At 39.1% G+C, this 24,880-nt stretch overlaps 1 protein-coding gene across 2 annotated transcripts in view; it reads right to left on the reverse strand.

The window, feature by feature from the left end:
• The window catches only part of Dpp10 (dipeptidyl peptidase like 10), a 720,356-nt gene that overhangs the window by 532,333 nt on the left and 163,143 nt on the right, over window positions 1-24,880 (reverse strand). The window contains exon 3 of one of the 2 annotated variants that reach the window (XM_006980956.4): window positions 6,530-6,625. In XM_006980956.4, the coding sequence (XP_006981018.1) occupies window positions 6,530-6,625 (96 nt within the window). Of the gene's footprint in view, window positions 1-6,529; window positions 6,626-24,880 lie in introns of those variants that run through there. The other variant, XM_076547250.1, reaches the window with a different exon arrangement.

Genomic DNA, 24,880 nt, shown 5'->3' on the forward strand with positions numbered 1-24,880 from the left:
TCCAAAGACACCAAGATATAAACTTACTTCTACCCTATGTTCATGTCAGCATGCTTGATGATTATAAAAATTACAGTTGGGTGGAACTGGAGGTAGAAATATGGGTGGATGTGGTCATAATACTTTGTACATATGTGTTAAATACTTAAAGAATAGATAAAATATTATAAAAAATGCTTGAACCTAAATCTATGAATAAAAGTGGAAGAATGTTCAAGAAGAGAATAGCAGAGATCAAAGAAAAGATAATTTAACTGAGTACTAATTGGGATTAAAAGGAGGACAATAATGCCTAACACTTCTATGACTACCAAGTTATGGTGAAAAACAAAAGTCGGAGCCTGGTAAAGTCATTCAACACAGACAAACAACAGCGCATAAATGTATTTGCTTGCTTTTCCCAGTGCTGAGACTTCTAATCATAGTAAATAATATTGCTGCTACTTAGATTAATGTCTTTCATTTTTCATAAAAGTGATAACCATGGCTTTTTCATCCTGAGAGAGAAACTGCAAAGGAGATTTATTAAAAAAAAAAAAAAAGAAGAAAGAAAAAAATCAGATCTCCAGAACATCTCTAGAGACACGATTGCAGGTCCCTCCCATTTAAAGATCTGTGAGGCTACAGCCCTTCCAGATATAAATATTTCTGCATCAGAGAAATCGGGCATAGTGATTAAGCATGTAATTTCAGTACCCGGGAGGCTAAGACAGGTAGTTTACCATGAGTTTAAAGTCAACCTGGGCTACAGAGTGCATTGGAGCTGGAAAATGTGTGGGGGTGGGGGGTGGGGGGGTGTTCTAGTTTCTTCTATTGTGTTAAACACATGACTGAAGATGACTTAGGAGAGGAAAGAGTTTATTTGGCTTACATTTCCAGATCAGGACAGGAGCTCAAGAAAGGAACCTGAAGGAAAAGCTGATTGCTTTTCTGTGAAGCATTTCTTCTCTCCAGGGAACTCATGCACAGCCAAGAAGACCAGCAAAAATCAGAGAGGATGCTGCATGGTAGCATCATAGGCTCTTAGCTAGCTTTCTTAAGCAGTTCAGGACCACCTCTGAGGAATATGGGCTGGACCACTGTGGGCTGGACCCTCCAACATAAATTAACATTCAACACAGACATGCCCACAAGTCATTCTGCTCTGGTCAACCCCTCAGTTGAGCCACCCCTTCTCAGGTGATTCTAAGCTGTGTCAAGTTGGCATCTAAGCTAAGACAGAGATGCTCCTTGTGAGTGGCAGAGAGAACAGTGGCTGTCATGGACATCAGCTCTTCCTACAATGTGCACCTCAGACTAGCAGATACAGGAAAAGATTCCAGGGAGTGAAAAGAGTGTGGGCGAGGGCCCAGAATAGAGGGGTGCTGGTAAGCTCTGAACAGGTGAAGTCATTCATGCCACTGACATGTGATGTGAAAAGCACCTTAGCAGTTACTTGCTGGGGCCTGGACATGTGTATGAGTAGATAATCGACACAAGTCATGTAAGAGTGTAGGCTTCTAAGCTGTGCACTGTGTGGAAGTCACTATGGTATGTGAAAATAAAGTGTCATCTCACATTTTGAAATAATGTGCAAGGCTGCTTAACTGGTAAGAACTTCAATGACTGTGAAAAAGTTGGAATGTTGCAGGTTCAGAAGCCTAATTACATTTTATCTTGGGTTGTCCTTTGCCAGGTTAGTAGTTATTTCTGTCCACATATGTGTCTAACCTAACATTCTTACAACTAACAAATAAAAAAAATGTGGTGATATATTGTGTACCCTAATAAAGCTTGTCTGAGGATCAGAAGACAGCCAGCCACTAGCTTAGACATAGAGGCCAGGCAGTGGTGGCACACACCCTTTAATACCAGCACTTGAGATCTCATGCTTTTGCTTGGGAAGCACACACACATTTTATCCCAGGGAGTAACATGGCAGGGCAGAGAAAGGTGTATAAGGCGTGAGGAAACAGGAACTCTCCTCTTTCCACTGAGGATTTCGTAGTGGTAAGAACTAGTGGCTGGCTGTTCTGCTTCTCTGATCTTCCAGTTTTCACCCTGATAGCTGGCTCTGGGTTCTTTTTTTTTTATTAAACCCCTTTAAGATTCATGTTATAAAACCTTTTGAAATGTATTGATTTAACAAAACACTAGGTCCCGTCAACCCAAAGACTAAGAACATCACCAGACAGCATCTGAGGGCTCTAGATCAGATTCCTCTGGTTTTGGTGTGACCTGTCCCTTTAACATCTCCACCAACGTATTTTAAAAGTATCTTCTTATGTTGATAACTTTCTTTGTTCTCTTACCACACAAACTTAATCAAACTATTACCACATTGAAAGGTGGAATTTGGGGTACTCTAAATTTGTCTCCCCAGGCCATGGCCTGTGATACTTGGGCTCAGCATAAATTATCTCATATTCTTGGAGACGGCAGTTCCATTTTGACATTAACACTATTGTTCACTTTCTGTAGTAAATGCATCATTAAAGACATGGCAATTTTACTGACTGCATATATACATGGATTTGCCTGCATATTATTATAATACTCGTGAATGGAGTGAAAACTCTCTAAAGTGAACTTGTCATGAGGATGGCTAGTCTATGTGTTAGCAGTGAGGACACATTTCAGAGTGAAAAGACAAGAGGATCAGCGCCACACCTGATGACTGTAATATGCTCTGCCACAATGAATACCTGCACAGCATCAAGCTAGTCACCATTTCACCCCCAAAGTAGAAGGAGCTCACAAGGCAGAAGCCCCAACCCTAGCTGAGGAGCCATTAACAGTTGATGGCTGCTGGGCTGGAAAAGTTACTTTGCTGTAAGGGTGTGGCCCTTGGTAAATAGGAGGTTCTCCATTAGATGACTCCACGCCCATGAACATAGTGTAACTGAACTTGGTGGGTTACAATCAACAACCACAAAAATGATACAAAGGTGGGAGGGCATCAAAGGACAGTGGCTGGATCTGGGAGTAGTAACGGGAAAAGAGGGGTGAATTTTATCAAAGTACATTTGCTACCTGTATGAAAATTTCAAAGAATAAACTTGGTATAGTACAAAATAAAATAAGACAGGCAGGCTTTGTTTTGTCCTTGTATCTGGAAATGTTTCTAAATCCAACCTTAGGTTTCCAGGTGAATTTAGTGTTACATGCTGTTACATGCGGCATGTGTAACATCATCTATCATAGTGCTGTACGGAGATGGCATTCAGTATTAGATCCTTCACTGGTGTTCAAATTGATCACCAAATAAATGTACAGAGATTAACATTTTAAAAAGCACATAGATTACTAGGATTCAAGGTGATGTAAGTAGGAAGATGTTATAAATATGGAGATCTCAAGGACAGAGGCAAGCTTGGGACAGGCCAGTTGTTTAGTTAACCATGGAGCAGCACCCGTCCAAGGCCGCAGTGACACCCTCAGACACATCACTGGAGAAGCAGCAGAGACAATGACAGCCCACGTGCCAGACCAGGGAGGCAGCCCTCCTTCTCTTGACCGATAATGCATTAAGCGTTCATAGGATGACCTCCAAGAATTAAATGGAGCTTCAAAATGAGCTGGGCTTGAATTCATTCAGGTGACTTTTATGTTAGGAAAACTGTAAAAGCAAAGGGAAAGATCCACCTTTCACTTTCAGATATAATTTCTCATAAGGAGTTCAAGGTTAACTCCCCTCTATGAAGGTGGCTCCCACTCCATTATTTTGAGTATGTGAGGAATGTATAAATAAAGTAAATATTTAGTGACTGCTAGCAAGGGGAGTGAGCTTGAACAGAGCCCAGATCCACCCGCTGTTACTATCCTAAGAATGAATCTGTCAGGGAGAGTAAGAGGGGGTGGTGCTCAGTGGGCACAATTGATATACATTGCATAAATGTTTGGAACTTTCAATGAAAAAAAATACTGTTTCAAAGGAGTAAGAATATTCTAAAGAGGCAATTGTGTCCCTTCATTTGACTATCAGATTTTTAAAACAATGGACCCCAAAGTATTTGGAATTTCCTCATGAACTTCATGGAAGGGGAAGGAAAAGGCTGAAGGCTGGTGCCACAGAGGAGGAACTTGTCTCCAAGGAAGGAGATTTCACAGAGTCCTTACGGGCTTGCAGGAGACACTGGACCCACACAAAGATGAAACAACAGTGAGCAAGATCACACCATGACCAGGACTGTCAGCTACAAATATTCCTCTCATTGTCTGTTCAAACCTAATCCTGATGTGAGGACCCTAGAGGTGGACTGGGGAGGAGGCAGAGAGCCAGATTTCTTTGTTCTTCCCCATGTGAGCACACCGAGTAATTTATTTTCTTTTTGCTCTTACTACTTTGTTTAATCATGTTATTAAGGCTGCATAGCTAAACCTGGCTCATGGGGAAATGTCAGTACCCGGGCTCTGATCCTAACTCCAGGAACAATACCACTCTGAAAACAATCATTGTCTATAAACTACAGATATTAACAGCAATACCGTCAGTGGTATTTACACAGACTGCTTGCTCTCAGAGAATAGGTTCTGTATATTCCAGCTTCAAGGATTGCTTTGATATCAAATCCTTGTATAGATATTATTTCTCTAATGGATTAGAATGTCATATCTGGGGTTTTACCCTGCAGAGTTGCCCCCACATATCATCTGAAGATCAACATTATCAAGGATGGTAAAGGGAATGCTAAAAAGTAATTAACACCAAATATACAATTTTCAAACATTGAGCAGTATAAAAGCAAAATTTGCATCCTAGATAGTAAGTGTATTTCAACCTAGCATGTAGTTCTTTGCTGAGATGTTTGTTTTCCTTAGGTGTTATGATACCACAGTGTCAACTGTACACAAAAGTAGGTGCATGTTTAAACAGTACAAGCTAGTCTGAGAAGGGGGTTAAAGGCCATAATTTTTTTTCTTCCATTCTAAAATCTGACTATAGAAATGTCTACAGTTTAGTTCAAAATCATGGTTAATAGAAAGGAAGATGAGTCATCATTTCAAATCTAATAATTTGCAATGTTGCTAATGTTTAAGAAATTCTAGAATCATCCCTTTGATCAGCTCCTTTGATCAAAACATGTGTTGACAATTATATGGACAATTTAAAAAACTGCAACGACATACTGGGAATAATGATCAGTGGGAGAACTCTGCATCAGAACAGTCCTTGATAATAGCTATTATATTAGCCATATTTAACAATATACTCATTTGTGATAAAACTATATAACATAAATGACCATAGAGAAATGGTTAACTTCTTTAGACAACTGGTCTCAAATTTATAAGCAATTACAAAGGAAAATGCAAAAATATATTAAGAAAAATCCCTGCATTTTAGTCTCTATCTATAATACAAACACCAGGATACAAAGGCATTCCAACCAATATTAACTGACATATGTTCAGGAAAGAAATGACAGTAGGTGTCAATTAAAGGCATTCATTCATTCATTTATTTAAAAGGCACATCCATGTTCTTCTTTATTTCCAGGAATTATCATGAGATCAGATAAGCAAGTTTGATTTGATCCTTGCCCTCATGAGTTAAGGTATATTCTTTTAATAGTATCTAGAAATTAATTATTATTAAGACTTTATTATAAAAAACTTGCAAGTAAGAGCATCATATAATACAGCAAATTAACCAAACCCAATGTCTAAACATCTCAATGAAAATACTTCTACACATTTAGCATAGCCATTTTGAAGATTTTTTAGAAATTTTGAGAAGAAATGGATCATTAATAAGATCATCTTTATGTTGTAGAAATGATGTCCTGGTAAAAAATAAATGAAGTATTACATCTCAAAGTAATGTCAACAATTAACTCTTTCCACTTGAGATGATTTACATACTCTGACAAACTGGATACACACACACACACACACACACACACACACACACACACACACACGACTTGCAACTACAAGTCATTTCTTCCTGGAATACATTTGTACTTGCAATACATTTCTTCCTGGTTAGAAATCATCTCCAGGCGAAAATAAATTGAAGCATTACATCTAATGAAAGTAATGTCAACAATTAATTGAGTTAACTCTTTTCATTTGAGATAATTAGCTCAGTCAAATTGGACACACATATGCACACACACATACATACACATATACAGAATACTTGCAATTATCCTCACAAACACATTTCTTCTTGGTTAGTTTAGCTAGTAACTCCTCTTATTAGCATCCATTAGGACAAACAAATGCTCAAGTTACCACACATTGCAGTTCTGTTTTATTTTCTTATTTTAATACTAAACTTTGGTTTAAGGAAAGCTGAAGGAGTTTCACTTCTGGGAAAGAGAAAAAGACAAAGAATAGCAGATACTCCACATCAGTTTTAGATGTAGGAAACAGCTATAGCTGCAGTGATACATTGTTGAGAAACTGGTTCTCAGCTGATTAAATAACACATTTGTGTATCTCGAAGAGTTACATTAGTACATTCACTTCAAACATCATTTTATTTTAGTTTAGTTTAACAGAATTCAAAACTAGCAGAATACATGAAAAGTTTTACACCTACCATTGATCCACCGAGCTTCTGGATTATGAAGTCCAAATCCTTTCCCCAAAAGCTCCTCTAGTGACAATCTTGTTTCTGAAGAATTTGTTAGCTCATCTGAAAAGGAAAGAAATACAAAGTCAGGAATGTTTTGTATTGTTTTTCTTACAAGAATAAGATATAAGATTTAAAATATTTTGCCTCAAAATATACACTAACTAGACATCAATCTAAATTGAGCATTTTGTTATATGAAATCTCTATGAAATAGATTTTGACACTCAAAGATTGTTTCTGGACACTTCGTTTTGTTTTGAAAGAAAGGGTCATATGAAATGGAGACTGACCTTGAATTCCTGATCATCTTGCCTCCAGCTCCCATGCAGTAACATGCTAGGAGCACAATACTGTACCTGGCCTAAACTTTTTAAATAATCATAGAGTCTTAATATGAAATTGTTTTAATTTGACATCAATTTAATAGATCTATCCTAAGATATACATTGACACACACACTACAAAAACAGCCAAGAAAAAGAACCACTTTTGCATCTTTAATCATAATTCATTCCTCACTTTTCATGCTATTTAACTGTAAACTTAGCCTTTTTGTAAGAAGCTAAATATGAGAGAGGTGGGGGCACTTCATAGGGAAGAGAGAGCTTTCTAACCCAAGGCAACTCAAATAAATAGAATGAATACAAAATTCTCCCACACAATCACTACTTAGCAAATGCTAAGCGAATCATATTCTTGAATGCCAAGTTCAAAGAATGAAAAGCTACAAAGAAAACAAGTATTGCACATTAACCTCTGGAAGATGAGCATGGTTTGATTTTCTTTTTACATTCCAAAACCCAGAAATGGAAGACTATGGCTTGAATTACAAAGCTGTGTTTGTAACACCCCTTTACATTCAAGCAACTATATAAAGCAATTTGTCACTTTCTTAAAAACAGTAGCATTATTTGTTTGTGAATGAGTATATTCTTCTTAGTGACCTTTTAGCTATGACCTTCCCTCTGACTGAAAACAAAATGTCAAAGATACATACTAATCTCATTTGATTTTATCTTTTAAAAGTTCAGCACTTACTATACCAAGAGCTTGCCATGGCTTCTCGGCAGTATGTAGCACAGTCACTTATTTTAAGCACAGTACAATGAGTCCATTAACCAATACTATGACTGCCCAGATAACTTTAAAAAAAAATCAGAGTTATCTGATTTCTACTTTAGCACCAGACATGATTATATGCAGATGTGAAAAGAATATGGTAGAAAAAGACATGTATCTGATTGTTTATCGAGGAATCAGAAAGGTCAAAATTTTAACTTTCTTGGGGCTAGAGAAAGAGAGAGCTCAGCAGTTAAGAGCACTGCTTGTCCAGAGGACTCAAGCTTGGTTCTTAGCACCCACATTGGAGAGTTTAAGACTTCCTTTAATTCTAGCTGCAAAGAATCTGATGCCCTCTCCTGACCTCTATGAGCACTTGTATATCATGAGATATACACACATAAACACATAAATCAAAATACCTCTAAAGATATCAAACTTCCTGAATTCTAACAAAAGGTTTCAAATGACAAGTATTGGTGGAAGCGGGTGGCCTGTCTAGTCAGAGGAACTTATATTTACAAAACAAAGCCCATGATAGAAGGAGAGTAAAGATGCAGGATGCTGAGGGATTTCAGAGAGACCTAGAGATTATCTTGCCCAAGATGCCGAAGAAAGCCTCAGTAATAGATTGATTGTCATTGCCTACAAGAATTCAAATTGGTCAGATACTCTAAAAAACCCAGCATACTGTATCTTTTGCATCACTGGGGGTTTGAACCCAGGGACACTCACAACACAGGTAAGTACTCTACCTCCAAACAAGTTTTACAGACTTTGCTTACTGTACCTTTTAGGATAATAAAATTATACACATAAATATACACATGTATACACATGTGTGCAAAGGTATTAATGTATATACTTGACCTCGCAAGGAAAATATGACACTATAAACAATCTTTTGTTTCAATCATTATTCAAATATTCAAAACAAACATTTGTAATTCTCAAGCATGTCCTTTTCTTCTTTAAATATATTGTTATTTTTGGTTGTGAGCCTAGCCTTTAATGGCTGAGCCATCTCAAAACCTGGAAACAACCTAGATGCCCTTCAACTGAAGAATGGATAAATAAATTGTGGCACATATACACAATGGAATACTACTCAGCAGAGAAAAACAATGACATCATGAGGTTTGCAGGCAAATGGATGGATCTAGAAAAAATCATCCTGAGTGAGGTAACCCAGAGTCAGAAAGACAAATATAGTATGTACTCACTCATAGGAGGATAGTAGATGTGGAACAAGTATTTTTTTAATGTAAAAGGACATGGTTGAAGGGGCTTGAAAGGTGACTCATGAGTTAAGAGTCCTTGTTGATCTTCCAGAAGACCCAAGTTCAGCTCTGGGCAACCACTTGTAATTCCACCTACCAACTGATCGTATATCCTCTTCTGGCCCCTGTAGACACCTGAACACATGGGCATACTCACACATAAATATAAAAAAAACAGCCTGGACTGACCTAATATGGTGATGGGATGGCCAAACACCCTAATAGTTGTGCCAGAAACCCAATCCAAGGACTGAGGAATCTGGATGCAGACATCCACGGCTAGGCCCCGGGTGGAGCGCTGGGAGTCTAATTAGCGAGAAAGAGGAGGGTTTATATGAGCGAGAATTGTTGAAACCAAGGTTGTATAAAGCACAGGGACAAATAGCCAAACGAATGGAAACACATGAACTATGAACCAAAGGCTGAGGGGCCCCCAACTGTATCTGAATAGGTGAGACAGTTGATCGGCTTGATCTGTTTGGGAGGCATCAAGGCAGTGGTACTAGATCCTGGGCTCATTGCATGAGTTAGCTGTTTGAAACCTGGGACTTATGCAGGGACGCTTGGCTCAATCTGGGAGGAGGGGACTGGACCTGGCTGGACTGAGTCTATCAGGTCCATCTCAGTCCTCAGGGGAGGCCTTGCTCTGGAAGAGGTGGGAATGGGGGTGGGCTGGGGGGAAGGGGAGGGGGCAGGAAGGGAGAGAACAAGGGAATCTGTGGCTATTATGTAGAACTGAATAGTATTGTAAAATAAAAAAAAATAAAATAAAATACTGGACTCAGCTAGGAATTTTTATCTGTCTTTATGTGCGCGCGCGCGCGCACACACACACACACACACACACACAGCATCTGAAAACCTTTTAAAGTTTTCAGTATTGATGCTGGGGACAACTTACTGCTCTCACATTTTCTTATAATTGGAGTATTCTATTTTTTATTTCTCATGTAGTTTATTTATGATCCTATTGGCTTTACTGCTAATAGTTTGACGTTATTGAGAACAGAATTCTCCCAATGCAAGTCACTATTATAGATAAGATTAGTACACAGTGTATCACAATTTGTCAGAAATTGCATATATGTATGAAATTTTGGATGGTAAGTGAAATTATTGGTAAATATTAATGATAATTGAATCTTTTGTTTTTCTGAAATTCAGTAAGACCACATTTGAACAGTTTTTCATATTCTGTCTTTACTAAAGTTTAACAATCTGTTGTCTGTCTAATGTGTATTTTTTTTATGTAACTGCAGGTTCATAAGCAATTCTAGTGGAAAGCTATTGCATGAAGGTCCTACATACTCCTCAATCATCTTCCCTCCATGGGAAAATACCATTTTCCTAAATAAGGGCGGAGGAAAGGACTGAACTGGTAAGTTCCATTCTCCTTGTTGACTTCACTATGTGTGCTTGTATTCATTCTCATGTGTGTTTAGTTCTATGCCATTCATGATAACACCTGTATGAGTCAAGATACAGAAGATTCATCACCAGGGTCTCATGGATCCCATACCTTCCTCTCATTGACTGTATCCACCCACCTTTGACAACTAGTATTCTCTACAGATGATTATGATAAGTATAGTAGATCAGTCTCAGAAAGTTAATTTCACAAGCCTTCTTTTATACATGGAGCCTGAGTTTTATATAGATACTTAAGATCCTGTGTGTATAAACATAAAATGGTACTATACAAGTGAATGAAAGGAAAAAATGTGAGGAAGAAGGGAGAGAAAAAGAAGCCTAGGTGTCATGAGGGAAATATATCAAAGTATATTTTGTATTTACCTGGAACTCAGTACCATGTAAAAAGAATATAAGTCAAGTTAAAATAATAACAATTTTGAGTTAATATTATTGTTCTGTTAAAGGAACAGCAATAAAGTGATTCCTAACAAGATTCTGCTACACCCATAGACTAGCGATAGAGAAGCTTCCTCTTGCAGTCAATGGGAACTAACACAGGGATCTCCAATTAAATAATGTGCAGAGAATGGAGAATATTGGAGCACTCAGTTCTAAACGGGTTGTCTCCACTAAATTCCTCCCCGTCAGGACCTAGGAAGCTATGTGGAAGAAAAGATATTGTAATTGTTAGAGGGGATGGATTATACAACAGGACAGGTGTGTACATCGATTCAATGAGGATGTGTCAGAATACACAGGGCCTGCACAAGTTTAAGCTACAGAGGGTCCCAGTGCTGAGATGAGGAAGCAGAGATGAGTTCCCATCTGTAACCAAGAAGCTATCTTTAATTGATACATTGCAAAGGGAAAAACTCAGTTTTCTCCAGTGGAGTCCCATTGGGCATACAATTATACTTGAGGGTAGGCATTGTGTCCAGCTATAGATGGCCAGCACAAAACAAACTCAGTGTTATTTCTGTAGACATTTTGTCTCATATTGCCTTTATTGTACATTTTTGTCTTACACACCATTTTTACAAAATAAATGCCTTACTAAGCTACTTTCACTTTCTTCATTTGTTCTTTTGTATAACATCTAGATCTTTCTTGTTTCTAACAATATACATACATACATACTCAAGTATGCACACTGTTGCAAAAATGAGTAATTTTTTAAAAAGGAAACAGGAAACACTTATAAACTCAACTTTGTAACTGAAAGTTTTCCTTTGTCCTGCCCAGTCCACAGCTGCTCCAACCCAAGTAAACACACAGAGGCTTATATTAATTAAAATTGCTCGGCCATTAGCTCAGGCTAAATATTGACTAGCTCTTACACTTAAATTAACCCACAATTCTTATTTGTGTTTAGCCATGTGGCTTGGTACCTTTTCAAAGTTCTGCCTTCACATCTTGCTTCCTCTGTGTCTGGTTGGTTATGATAAGAGGTAGGATAGATATAAAACTTTAGACTCACAAATACAGGATAGATAGAATATTTTCTTTAATTTTTGCCAAATACAAATAGACTAAATATTATAACTATAATTCTTGCTTGATAACTGTTTTATTATATATAATCTTACTATGTTAAAATTAAAACTTTCCTTTTAAATACAAAGAAAAGGGGAAATGATGGGTGATGGTGCTCTGCATGCTGTGAATGTATTGTTCCCATTGGTTGATAAACAAAATGCTGATTGGCCAATAGCCAAGCAGGAAGTATAGGTAGGATAAACAGACAAGGAGAATTCTGGGAAGAGGAAGGCTGAGGCAGGAGTTACCAGCCAGACACAGGAAGCAAGATGTGAAGGTAGAACTGAGAAAAGGTACAAAGCCATGTAGCTAAACATAAATAAGAATTATGGGTTAGTTTAAATGTAAGAGCTAGTCAGTGGTAGGCCTGAGCTAATGGCTGAGCAGTTTTAATTAATATAAGCCTCTGTGTGTTTACTTGGGTCAGAACAGCTGCAGGACTGATAGGTGAGAGAGATTTGTCCTGACCGCAGGCCAGGCAGAACACACACACACACAAAAAAAAAAAAAAAAAAATCAACTACACATATTAAAACTAAATACTTCGAGAACTTATGTTACAATCATACAGGAGGAGAGTTATCTCCAAAGTGCTTAGTGTTTCATCCATTTTAATGATTGTCTCAGTAGCTTAACTGTAAAGCTAATTTACAGCAGAGAAACTTAGACTTCATTTAGGTATATCAGTCACTCCAAGTAAACAATGCAGGGTGGCTCAAAAGCAAACCGATATTCTATTGCATATCACTCTATCAGGCTAGGTTTATCCCTTAATAACCTCAGTGGAGTGTAGCTGAAGTTTTCTGGTGTCCCAGCCTGCCGGCAGTTGGGACAAATCTCTCCCACTCTCATCCCCCAGGTAAACACACAGAGACATATTACTTATAAACTGTATGGCCATGGCAGGCTTCTTGTTATTTGTTCTTATATCTTAAATTAACCCATTTTTACTGATCTATAAGTTGCCACATGGCTTAGGGCTTACCTGTGTCTTACATCATGCTTCTCCTCGTGGCAGCTGGCAGTGTCTCCTCACTCAGCCTTCTTTCACCCAGCTGTGGAGGGCCTTTAAATTACCCCAATATCATAAAAATCTTTGCTAAAATGGAATATTTACTTCTCGTGGGGTTTATCTTACTCAGGAAGTTTGTTTAAACATAAATCTCTTGAACTATTTAGTATTTAAGTATAAGGGATCTGCTATGGCTAGATCAAAAGTATGTCCTAAGTGCTTATATGCTGAAAGAGTGGTAGCCAGGGCAGCAGAGTTCAGAGGAGGAGCTTTGGGGAAGTGATTGGATCATGAGGAACCCAACCTCACCTGTGGATTCATTTAGTGCTGGGTTTATAACGTGGTATGTGGCCAATCAGGGGTGATGGAAACTTAGATCTTCAGTGACTCCCTCTGGGATTATATTCTATCCCGAGCTTCCCCTCTTCCCCTCACACCCTTCCTTCACTCCATGCTTGCCCCTCTCCTCCTCCTCCCCTTCCTACTCTTCCCCATCCCTTCCTCCTTTCATGCAGCCCTCACTCCTCCACTCTTTCCCTGCTCCTTCCTCTGCTCCCCACTCTTCTACCCCTCCCCCTCTTTCCCTGACCCCCTTGCTCTGCCTGGCTCTCTTCTTCTTCCTACCCCTCCATTTCCCTGCTCTTTCAGCTCTCATTTCAGGCCCTTCTCTTCTATCCATTTGTCTTCTATCAATAGCCTCCAAAATGAAAACATCTCATCCTGGAGGAGGGCTCACTGGTGCTCAGAAGTCCCGAACTGAAGCTTCGGATCCTTGAGAGCGAATCTTTAAGAGTTGGCAAGTAAACAACTCAAGCAGCACAGAAAGTCCCTGAAAGCTGAAAGACTCAGAAGTTTCTTTCCTCCCCAAGGTTTTCTAAGCAGTAGGGACTGCTGGGAAGAGGAGATGCTAATCTGTGAAGCTGCCTACAACTTGTTCATGGAGTGCTGGGATGGCCTTTGTATATGCCACTGCCTTTTCAACCATGCTCCTATAAGCAATGCTTGGTATTTCTATCATACTTGTGGCTTTTTCCAGTTGGACTTTGATTGAATCACTTTGATGTGTCTTAGTGCTATATCTGGGATGAGTGGATGCATGTTCATGCCTCCCTAGGAAAAGTCACACACCACAGACATGAGGCAAACAGCAACTTTGCACATTACACACTCCCACCTACATGTCTTATCTTCTTACAATACTTCAGAAACAGGAGTCAGAAAAATCATGGATCTTCATTTATAAGCCTCTAAATCCATGAGAAAAATAAATCTTTCCTTTTAAAATTTGTTTTCCCCAAGTATTTTGGTCTGCTGAGTGGATCATAAGGATTCAGACTCACCCATGGGTTCATCTAGTGCTGATGATATGTGAGAGATCAGGGTGATGGAAATGTAGGAAGTTGGACATACTGAAAACAGTATATATTGAAAGACTCCCTCTGGGACTATATCCTGTCCCCAACCTCCCCTCCTCTTCCCCTTCCTCCCTATCCCTGCCCTCCTATTTCTCCTTCCTCTTCCTGTCTCTACCCCTTCATTCCTCTACTCTTCTCTCTCTCTCTTTCCTGTCTCCTATGTCCTTCTCTTCTGGTCACCAGCTGTATAGCAATATCCTCCTAATGGAATGTTTTTCACAGTGGTGGAAAGCTCCTTAAGACCCAGGAGATTCTAAACTAACAAAGTAGCTCACTTACATGTGTGCACACCTGTGTTTATATATGCATGCCAGTCTGCTGTGGGATGTTTTTCTGTATACTATGACTATGTGTTGCTCTCATTGGCTAATAAATAAAGCTGTTTTGGCTTATGGCAAGACAGCTTAGAGGCAGGCGAAAAATTCAAGCAGATATGGAGAGAAGAAAGGAGAGTAAGCAGAGATGCATAGCCACTGCCCAAAGAGCAGCAAGATGACAGCAGACCAATAAAGCCAAGGCCACATGGCAAAACATAGATTAATAGAAATGGGTTAATTTAAGATGGAAGAGCTAGGTAACAGGGAGCCTGCCATAGGCCATACATACTATTGTAAATAATATTAACCTCTAAATGAATATTTCATAAGCGGATACAGGACCACAGAGCCAGGCGGGACCTTGGGGACCGGACGGATGGAAGAAACTTACCACTACACCAGTCTGAAAACCAATCACAGGGTAATCATTGCTATTAAAGTGATTAATATTTCTTAACCATGTAAAACTATGCTGTGGTTATGAACACCACAGAACTCCAGAGAAGTGGAGAATATAATAATAATAACAACAGTATTTACAGACCTATAAAAAGGACTCATAAATTTCAAATAGCTACAAGGTATAGAAGCAGCTAAATTGTTCCTCTTTGGAAATGTGAATTCAGGACGAGAACAAAAATTGAAAAATTCACTCCATGTTCTTTCTTAGGCTTTAGTCTGTTATTTAAGATCATAGGCTGCTATTGGTATTTCTGTTCTTCCTTCCAAAAAGGAATCCAATCTTGCTCTTAAACGGCCTTTTGAAATGAGTTGGCTGCATAATCTCAGAAGAGAAAAGTTACACCCTTCAGTATTGAATAGAGGAAAAAAATAATAGATAGACTTTTAGTTCTACCATCCTCTGTACTGGAAATAATTGTGTTACTTTTATCTGGTTTATTCTTGATATCAGTGGTTCAGAAATATTTCTTTTAATTTAAAATCCCATTTGAAATAATTTCCTGTTAAAACATGAGTAAAAGGAAAAATCTAATCAAGTTATTCAGTCTTGCTCCTAAGGAGAGAAAAGCTAGTCTGCTTCCTTTGCATGGGACTGTCCCTCCATCTTCTCCCAGTGAACTTGGACTCCGCTGCCTTCTGTGGAGTTTACATGTTTTTGCTTTACTTATCGCTGTCTGCATCCCCATGGTTACTGTTGATGCAGGGCACTCCTGCAATGTGCTTCCATTTAGAAATATTTTGTAATTATGCTTTTAATTGATTTATTGGGAGAGGAGGGTGCCATGTCACGCATGTGGAAGTCAGAGGACAGCTCAGTGGAGTCAGTTCTCTCCTTCCACTGTGTAAGTTCTGGAACTCACAGTCAGGCTGTCAGTCCTGGTGGAAAGCGACTTTACCTACTGACCTCTCTTGTTGGCCCTTATGAGTCTGTCTTACATGACATGGAAAAGTTCCCTGATTCTTCTCTCTTCGTACAACTGGCTGAAAATGCAGAGCACACAACATGACAGTCAAATTCAGATTGCAGATTTTTAAAAATACTTGGTGTTTGTGTATCCTCTAATGGGCCAAAGTTAACTGATACTGTGTATGACAGCTGAAGTGCTGATTTTCATCTTATTCTTTCTTTTATTGCATCATCCTCTCTCACTATTGAAAGAGATGCTATACTACAGAATAACTGCATCAACAGTTACAGAATTGGAAATAATTTTGGATTGCAAATTGTTTTCTGAAATATTTACTACATTTGAATTAAGTTTTATGTGTGAAGACATGTACGCACGTGTAGGCTTTGCATGTTATAGTGCATGACTGGAGGTCAGGGTTGCTGTGGGATGTTCTGTATGTCCTGTGGGAGCCCGTTCTCTGGTTCCTCGTGGCTTTACCCAGCAGGTCCACATAGAGGATGATTAGGACTACGGGCCTGAGTGCAGGTATCTGAGATGGTCTGCACTTGGCTGTGCTGTGGGATGGTCTGCATGGCAAATGTGTTGCTCTGATTGGTCAATAAATAAAACACTGATTGGCCCGTGGCTAGGCAGGAAGTATAGGCAGGACTAACAGAGAGGAGAAATAAAAGAACAGGAAGGCAGAAGGAGACTGCCTGGAGCTGCCGCCAGGACAAGGAGGATGTAAAGTACTGGTAAGCCACGAGCCACGTGGCAGGTATAGATTTATGGACATGGATTAATTTAAGATATAAGAACAGTTAGCAAGAAGCCTGCCACGGCCATACAGTTTGTAAGCAATATAAGTCTCTGTGTTTACTTGGTTGGGTCTGAACGACTGTGGGACTGGCAGGTGACAAAGATTTGTCCTGACTGTGGGCAAGGCAGGAAAACTCTAGCTACACAGGGTACCGTTGCAGACCCCATTTCTTCTCTTTACTTTCACCATGTCAGTCCTGGGGCTAGAACTCAGGCCTTCCAGCTTGGCAGCAGGTGCTTTTCCCTGCTGACCCGTCTTGCTAGTCCCACAAATGATCCTTGATGTTACCTAATTTATTAGAAAATGCACAGGGCCAGCAAGGTGGCTCAGCAGGTAGCACCCATTGCTGTGCAAGTTAAGTGACCTAAGTTCCATTCCTGGAACTCATCTAAAGGAGGAATGAGTAAACTGACTTCAAAGAGTTGTTTTTGACCTCCACAAATGCACTAGGGTACACAGACTACTCCCATGCATGTATATGTACACATAAACAAGCAAATAAACAACCCAGTTAAAAATGAGACATGAAACTAAACAGATCATTCTCAAAAGATGAAATACATACAGGTAAAAATATTTTTTAATGTTCCATAGCCTTAGCTATCAAGAAAATGCAAATTAAAACTAATCTGTAATTTCATCTGGCCCCAGGCAGAATATCTAAGATAAAGCAAAACCAAAACAAAACAAAACACCAGGCCATGACAACAAATGTTAGTGTGGATATGGGGGAAAGCAACACTGTTCATTCCAGGGAAAAGTGCAAACTTGAAAAGCCACTAAGGAAATCAGTGTGGAGTTTCCTCAAAATGCTGAAAATTGATCCACCACAAGATCCAAAAATCTCACTCTTTGGGGGAGCATACTCAAAGTACTTTACCTCTTAATACAGAGATATCTGCTCATCTCTATGTTCATTGGTTCTCTATTTACAACAACCAGGAAGTAGAAACAGTTTAGATGTCCATCAGGTAATGAATGGGTAATGAAAGTGTTGTGCATTTACACAATGGATTATTACTCAACTATCAAAAATTAAAATTATGAAATTTACAGGTCAATGGGTGGAGTTGGTAACCAGGCCCCGGAAGACAGATGGCGCATTTTCTCTCCCTTTTGTAGATGTTAACTCTAATCTTCAGCTATTTGTGCTCGGTTTGGAATACCATTGAGATCAGTAAATTATTTAATGACAATGGAATGGGCTCTCAGGGGAAGAGAGAGAGAGGGCAATGGCTGGAATGGTTAAAGGTGATTAATGGAACAGGAAGAGTGAAGTGGGGTGTAGGGACAGAGTAGAGGAGGGAAAATGTGGAAGGATGATTAACACTAACACTATTTTTCAAAGTCATTAGAAATCTATCTTCCTTCATTTATCATGGTATCTCTTTCCTTGTTCTCCCACTCTGTTCCTGATCCAACTCGAACCTCCCGCACCCCTAAGCTCTCTTTCCACCAACCCTTGCTCTCCATTACCCCCCCACACACACACATCTGATTTGCTTCTGTAGATCTCATCCATTTCTCTGTCACTGGGAAATCCCTGTGTCTTTCTTAGGGTCCCCCTTACTAGCTAGCCTCCCTGGAGCTATGGGTTGTGGTCTGGTTATCCTTTGCTTTACATCTAATCCCATTTATAAGTGAGTACATACCATGCTTGTTTTTCTGAGTCTGCATTACCTCAATCATTCAGGATGAAATTTTCTAGTTCCATCCATTTGCCTACAAATCTCATGATGTCATTGTTTTTCTCTGCTGAGTAGTACTCCATTGTGTATATGTACCACATTTTCTTTATCTATTCTTCCCTAGGAATCCACAAAGATGACTCCACCATAGTCTACTGGCAACGGCCCAGAGGGTGCCTAAGCTGACCTACTCGGGTGATCGAATGGCTGAATACCCTAACTGTCATGATAGAACCCTCATCCAGTGACTGATGGAAGCAGATGCAGAGATCCAGAGCTGGGACCCAGGTGGAGCACTAGGAGTCCAATCGATGAAAGATAGGAGGGATTCTATGAGCAAGAGATATCGAGACCATAATTGGAAAAAGTAGAGAGATAAATAGCCAAACTAGCAGAAACACATGGACTGTGAACCAACAGCTAAGGAGTCCCCATGGAACTAGACTAAGCCCTCTGGATAAGTGAGACAGTTGTTTAGCTTGAACTATTTAGGAAGCCCCCAGGCAGTGGGACTGGGGCCTATCCCTAGTGCATGAGCTGGCTCTTTGAAACCTAGGGCCTATGCTGGGACTCTTTGTAGAGCCTTGGTGCAGGAAGGAGGGGCTTCAACCTGCCTCAACTGAATGTACCAGGCTCTGCTGACTCCCCATGGGAGACCTTGTCTTGGAGGAGGTGGGAATGGGGGTGGGGTGGGGTGGGAGGAAGGCTGGGGGTAGGAGGAGGGAAAACAGGGGAATCTGAGGTTGATATATAAAATGAATAGAAAAATCTCTTAATAAAAAAATACATGAAAAAAAAGAACTCTATTTTCCTAAAATAGTTAGTTATACATATATGCAAATACTTTAAGTGCAGTTACCCTATAATAGGGCAATAATGTTACAACTAGATATCATAGGCTAATAAAGAAAAAGCCAATCCCAGCACTCGGGAGGCAGAGCTAGGCGGATCTCTGTGAGTTCGAGGCCATCCTGGGCTACCAAGTGAGTTCCAGGAAAGGCACAAAGCTACACAGAGAAACCCTGTCTCGAAAAACCAAAAAAAGAAAAAAGAAAAAAAGAAAAAGCCCAGTGCCAGGAATGGGTTACTGCTATTGGATTTGTTGACCACTGAGGTCCTACACACTTTTAAATATCATAGGATGTAGTGGGTATCTATTCTACCTATGACCTTGAGATACAGGGCCTAGAAATGTAGCAGGTAAGTGTTCTCCCTATAACCTTGAAGTACCTATCCCTGGGGCATGGTCTTGGGGTTACCCTTAAGACCTGAGACACAGGTATCACTCTCTTCTCTCCCTCATGGGCTTGGATGGTGCAGACTGACTCAGGCAGCAGAACAGTGTGGGACAGTACCTCAGCCTTGCAGGAGTACCCAGCTATGATTCTGCTATTCTTGTTTAGTGAGTTTTCTTTCCTAATAAATTCCCTTACCCTTTAAGCAGACTCCCATGGGTTTCTTGCTTAAAAAATTTATTGCCAATATTCTTGAATACCAACTAGAACTTGTTGGGAACACCCTATTGCTCATCCAAAGTGTCTCTAAGCCTTAGATGTAGAGATAATATTATTTATGTCTCAATTGGGGACTGATATCCTCAAATCAGCTGTTTTGTGCATTTTGACCAAGTCTGGATTTCTATGATAGGCTCTGCCTGCTATTAAAAAACAAAACAAAACAAAACAAAAAACTTCTTTGATGAAGGGTGTGAGCTACACTTATCTCTGAGTATAAGAATTGATATTTCAAACATAGTTGAAAATTATACTGATTTAGGAAAATGGTAATAGTGGCTTCTTTCCTAGGGCACATGACCTTACCAGCCAATGGTAGTTTGCTAGGCTGACAGTATTAAGCATAAATTCTCTACTATTGTGCAAGCCTTGAGACCAAAGAGGTAGCTCTTGGTTCTTGGCTACCCTCAAGATAAGAGTGCTACTGTTGCTTTCTTGGGCATAGCTAGGTAAGATATTTAGAGTCTTAACTTAAAACTCTGGGAGACAAATGACAATGGCAATAGCCTATATTGTTTTGGGAATCTCTTGACTGCCTGACTTACAGCTCAAAGGGAGGTATCCCTTGCTTTGAACTGTGGAAGAGGGGACAGAAAATTGCAAAAGCTAGAGGACCAGGGTGTCTGCCATAAGGGCTAGCAGCTTGAAATTTTAATAACGTGGTTGCCCAAACAAGACCCACACAGTGACAACACCAGCTGACACCAAACATGGATGTGGGAAATCTTACAAATCCCCACCTCTAGATGAAGAGTCACAGGCAAATAATGGATGGAAAAAGAGGAAGAATCAGTCTTCTCCAGGGACAAGCCCCATAATAGGTCAAGCAATCCCAAGTGGTCATCACTAAACATATTAACATATGAGCAACACATTTAGGCATGAAATATATAATAAAATGTATAAGTAGAAAAACAAGTAAGTGAACAATAAGTGAAAAATAGGTCATGAAGTTGAGGGAGTGGGGAGGAACTGGGAGGGACACAGTACGTAAGGAAATAATATAAATACAGTACTCATGTATTGAATTCTCAAAAGATGCTAAATGTGAAAATTAGGGAAAAATTTTTAAAGACCTTGTTACTGAAGACACCATATAACTGACTCACAGAATAGGAAAAAAAATCAAGCTGATAAGGACATGACAGCTTCATTCTTACTAGCTAGATTTTGTAATACTGGAAGGAGCTATGCATGCTACTAGAGGAGAAAAGTAATCATCTCTCTTATCCAGCTGTGAACTCTGCTATCTACAATAATGACTGGTCTGGCTTACATGCCTAATGATGCATAGTTCCACAAATGTCATGGAGGTAACCAAACCATTAACCAGCTCATATCTGGTTGCACTTTTGGCTTGCTCCACAAAATGAAACCCACATCTGACATTGTTACTGGGACCAAAATCTTATAGCTGTGGAGAGCATAGACCCTAGTGGATAACCTATGACTATTATTCTACCAGACAGACACAGCATTCAATTTATTCTTAATCATTTGTTGTTATAGTCTCAAATAAGCATGTCTCTCGATTCTTATCATTTAAGCTTCTTTTTGCAGTAGATGGGGATTGACATAGAGAACCACAGTTCGTCAAGTTGTAAAAAATGAGAGACTGTAGAATGTTAAGTCCTAAAATGAGAAATCTGTCATGCTCATTCCTCCCACAGCTGGGAGATCATTGAGGATGAGTGGAGGAAAGAGTGTAAGAGCCAAAGGTCATGGATGTCTACCAGGAAACTGTTCTTTCTAGATACAACAGGATAGTTGCACATAAGAAATCACAGTAATTGCGACAATACAGAGAAGTCCTTTATAAATGCAAGCTAAACAAAATCACAGCATGGAGAGAGTGATGGTCACAAAGTCCTACCCCTTAGATGAGGAGTTATTTGCAGTTGGTAACTACCAGGAAAGGAAGAGTCAGTTTTATTAATGGTGCAGCCCTGGCAGGAAAACCCTGCAGCAGAGGATGGCCACATATCCAAGAGTATATAGGCAGCATGTTAGACTTAATGATTATTTTGGAAAGAGGACACAAAATTGGTGGGTAAGAAGGGAGCTAGATCTAGAAGGAGTTGTGGGACATGGATAAATAAAATCCAGATACATTATATAAAATACTTAAAATCTAGTTAAGAAAAGAAAAAAAATATGAACATTTTTTTCTTCCTTAAGAAACAATATAGTTCTTAGTGCATATTTAAGGAATAAGAATGTATATTAAGCAAGACTTAATGGCATACACCTTTAATCCTAGCACTCAGAAGACAGGGGTAGGTGAATCTCTGTGAGTTCGAGGCCAGCCAGGACTACATAGTGAGACCCTGTGTAAAAAATCAACTATTCCAAAAGTACATGCTAATGAAATGGAAGAAAAGGCTCACAGATATATGGGTATAAGTTTGTAAATACTCTTGTTTGTGTATTTGGCTTTATTTTCTTAAGGAAATGAAGGCTCATAAAGAGATCACCAGGCACTTGATTCAGCTCATTAATTTTCTGTCATCATTGTGATTTAAAAAAATACATGGAACAGTATAAAGAACTTTTACTTTTTCTATCCCAGAAATGCACAAAGTTATTTTACTGCTTTATTTGGGGGGTATATTTGGTTTTGTTTTTTTTTTGTTGTTGTTTTTTTGGGTTTTTTTTTTTTTTGTAGCCAATACCTGCTTGTGTATTGTCTCAAGTGTGCTATCACAATCCATTGGGCACACACGTTAAAGATAACTTCAACTGCTCAAAACATGTCAGTATCACATTAAAAAAAAAAAGCTCACCACTTCTGCTTGGTCTAATTTGACCAAGAGTGAGCCCCAGTATGAATCCTCCATTTCTCTTCCCGTGTTCCCAGTCTGTAGTCTGGGGCTTTTAGCCTATCTGTATTCTGTGTCTGTGTGTCTCGGGTCTGTTCTTATTGCCTGTGTCTCTCTAGCAGATGGCTTTGCTCTGTATTCATTGAACACCACAGAACGCCTCACATCAGGAAGGAATGAGGCACTTTATAGAAATCTTTAACAGAATTTTTAAAAGGGATTAAGTTGCTGGCTCTGACTGACCCCAAATGACAGAGAGAACAAACACTATTGCAAACATACCATTATTAAACTAGAGCTCCATGTTGATTTCAACATTTATGGCAGATGTTTGTTATATGAAGCTTCTTTCAACTCTTTGGCTGTTTTCAGTAAATGGTTATCATAGCAAACATTCATACACATATACTGCCCTGAGTCAGGGGCTTGGAAGAATGCATAATTTAAGATTAAACCTACACAATGGCATAGATTGTAAAAGCTGACTTCACGGGAAATCCAAGGCAAGTAAGGTTGGCTGTGTCATCGTTTTCCTAAAGGCAGGTTAAACAAACAGGCTGAATACCCAGCAGGATAGCAGATCAAATCTTAAATGACCTCAAGGTGTATTGTTAACCTAGCTATGAGGTCCAGCAAAAGTTCCAGTCTCTTAAAATGTAAAAGATATTTTCGTAAAAACATATCAGCACACCAACAAAATAGTATCTAACTGCTCTTAATACTTAATGAAGAATTGCAGTCAAATGGGAAACCCATCCAGGTGTCTGTTTTTGAAGGCAGAACATTTGGATCTGTCAGTTTGAAAGGTTCTAGTTATGTATAACCCAAATAATAACCTGTAGATCAGATCTGTGTGAGAAAGAAATTTCAGGCTACTTGACAAGGCCATGTTGAATTCTAAGTCACCGACTAAAGTAAAAGCTGAGAAGCAGCAGTCTGTAAATCTACTCAGCCACGTCTGTGTGTAGTCTCTGGAAATTCAAATTGTTCCTTCTCATGTATTAGAAGTTTACATTTGTAATGTTACTTTTCTTTTCTTTTTTTTTTACTTTTCTTTTCTTAAACAATTTCTATTTAACTTTTTCTTCTGTTTGTGAGAATAGCTTGCTTTTTTGTTTTGTTTGTTTGTTTGTTTGTTTGTTTGTTTGTTTTTCGAAACAGGGTTTCTCTGTTTCTCTGTGTAGTTTTGATGCCTGTCCTGAAACTCACTCTGTAAACCAGGCTGGCCTCGAACTCACAGAGATCCGCCTGGCTCTACTTCGGGAGAGCTGGGATTAAAGGCGTGCACCACCACTGCCTGGCAACAATAGTTTTCTTATTTAGAAAAAGAAAAAAATGAAGTTAGTAAATTATTTTGGCTTTGATGTTTTATACAGTATAACATAGAATCATCTAACTAAATTTATTTTCTAAAATAGGATGTATTTGAATGCATACTTTTCTTCTAGAACCTATTTCCAAGTGAAAGTTTGTTACAGAAACCTTGTTTTCATCTTTGCTTTATTGTTAGATTGTGTATAGTTGACCATTTTATTCTCTGTGTGCGTGCATGTGTATACACATGTGTATGTGTACACTCAACTGTATGTACACATGAACACAAGAGTTTGGTGATAGATGCCGTCCTCTATAGAGTTGCTCATTCAACCTGAAGTTCACCATTTTGTCTAAAATGAGTGACAAGTGCATCCCCAGAATCGACTTTTCTTGGCATTACTGCACTGGGGTTACAGATGGCTGCTGCAGCATCTAGCTCTTATGTGTGTTCTAGGGACCTGAACTCAGGTTTCTCATGCATGTCCAGCAAGCACTTTATCCAATAATCCATCTGTCCAGTACTTTCATTTTTTATTTTACCTTTGTGTGTAGTGTATATGAGCATAATGAATATGCGTGTATGTGTGTGAGAGAGTACAGATACACATGTGCCACGGTGCATGTGTGGAGATCCCAGCAACTTAGGTGTTGGTATTCATCTGTATATGAAAATAATTAACAATTTTAAAAAATGATAGAATAGTTAGAGTACGAAATTGCATCTATAAACAAACAGAAAGTGGGCAGCACTAGCACATTTGAAATATTAACAA

This window comes from Peromyscus maniculatus, chromosome 11, assembly GCF_049852395.1.
Source record: "Peromyscus maniculatus bairdii isolate BWxNUB_F1_BW_parent chromosome 11, HU_Pman_BW_mat_3.1, whole genome shotgun sequence".
Classification (NCBI taxonomy): domain Eukaryota; kingdom Metazoa; phylum Chordata; class Mammalia; order Rodentia; family Cricetidae; genus Peromyscus; species Peromyscus maniculatus.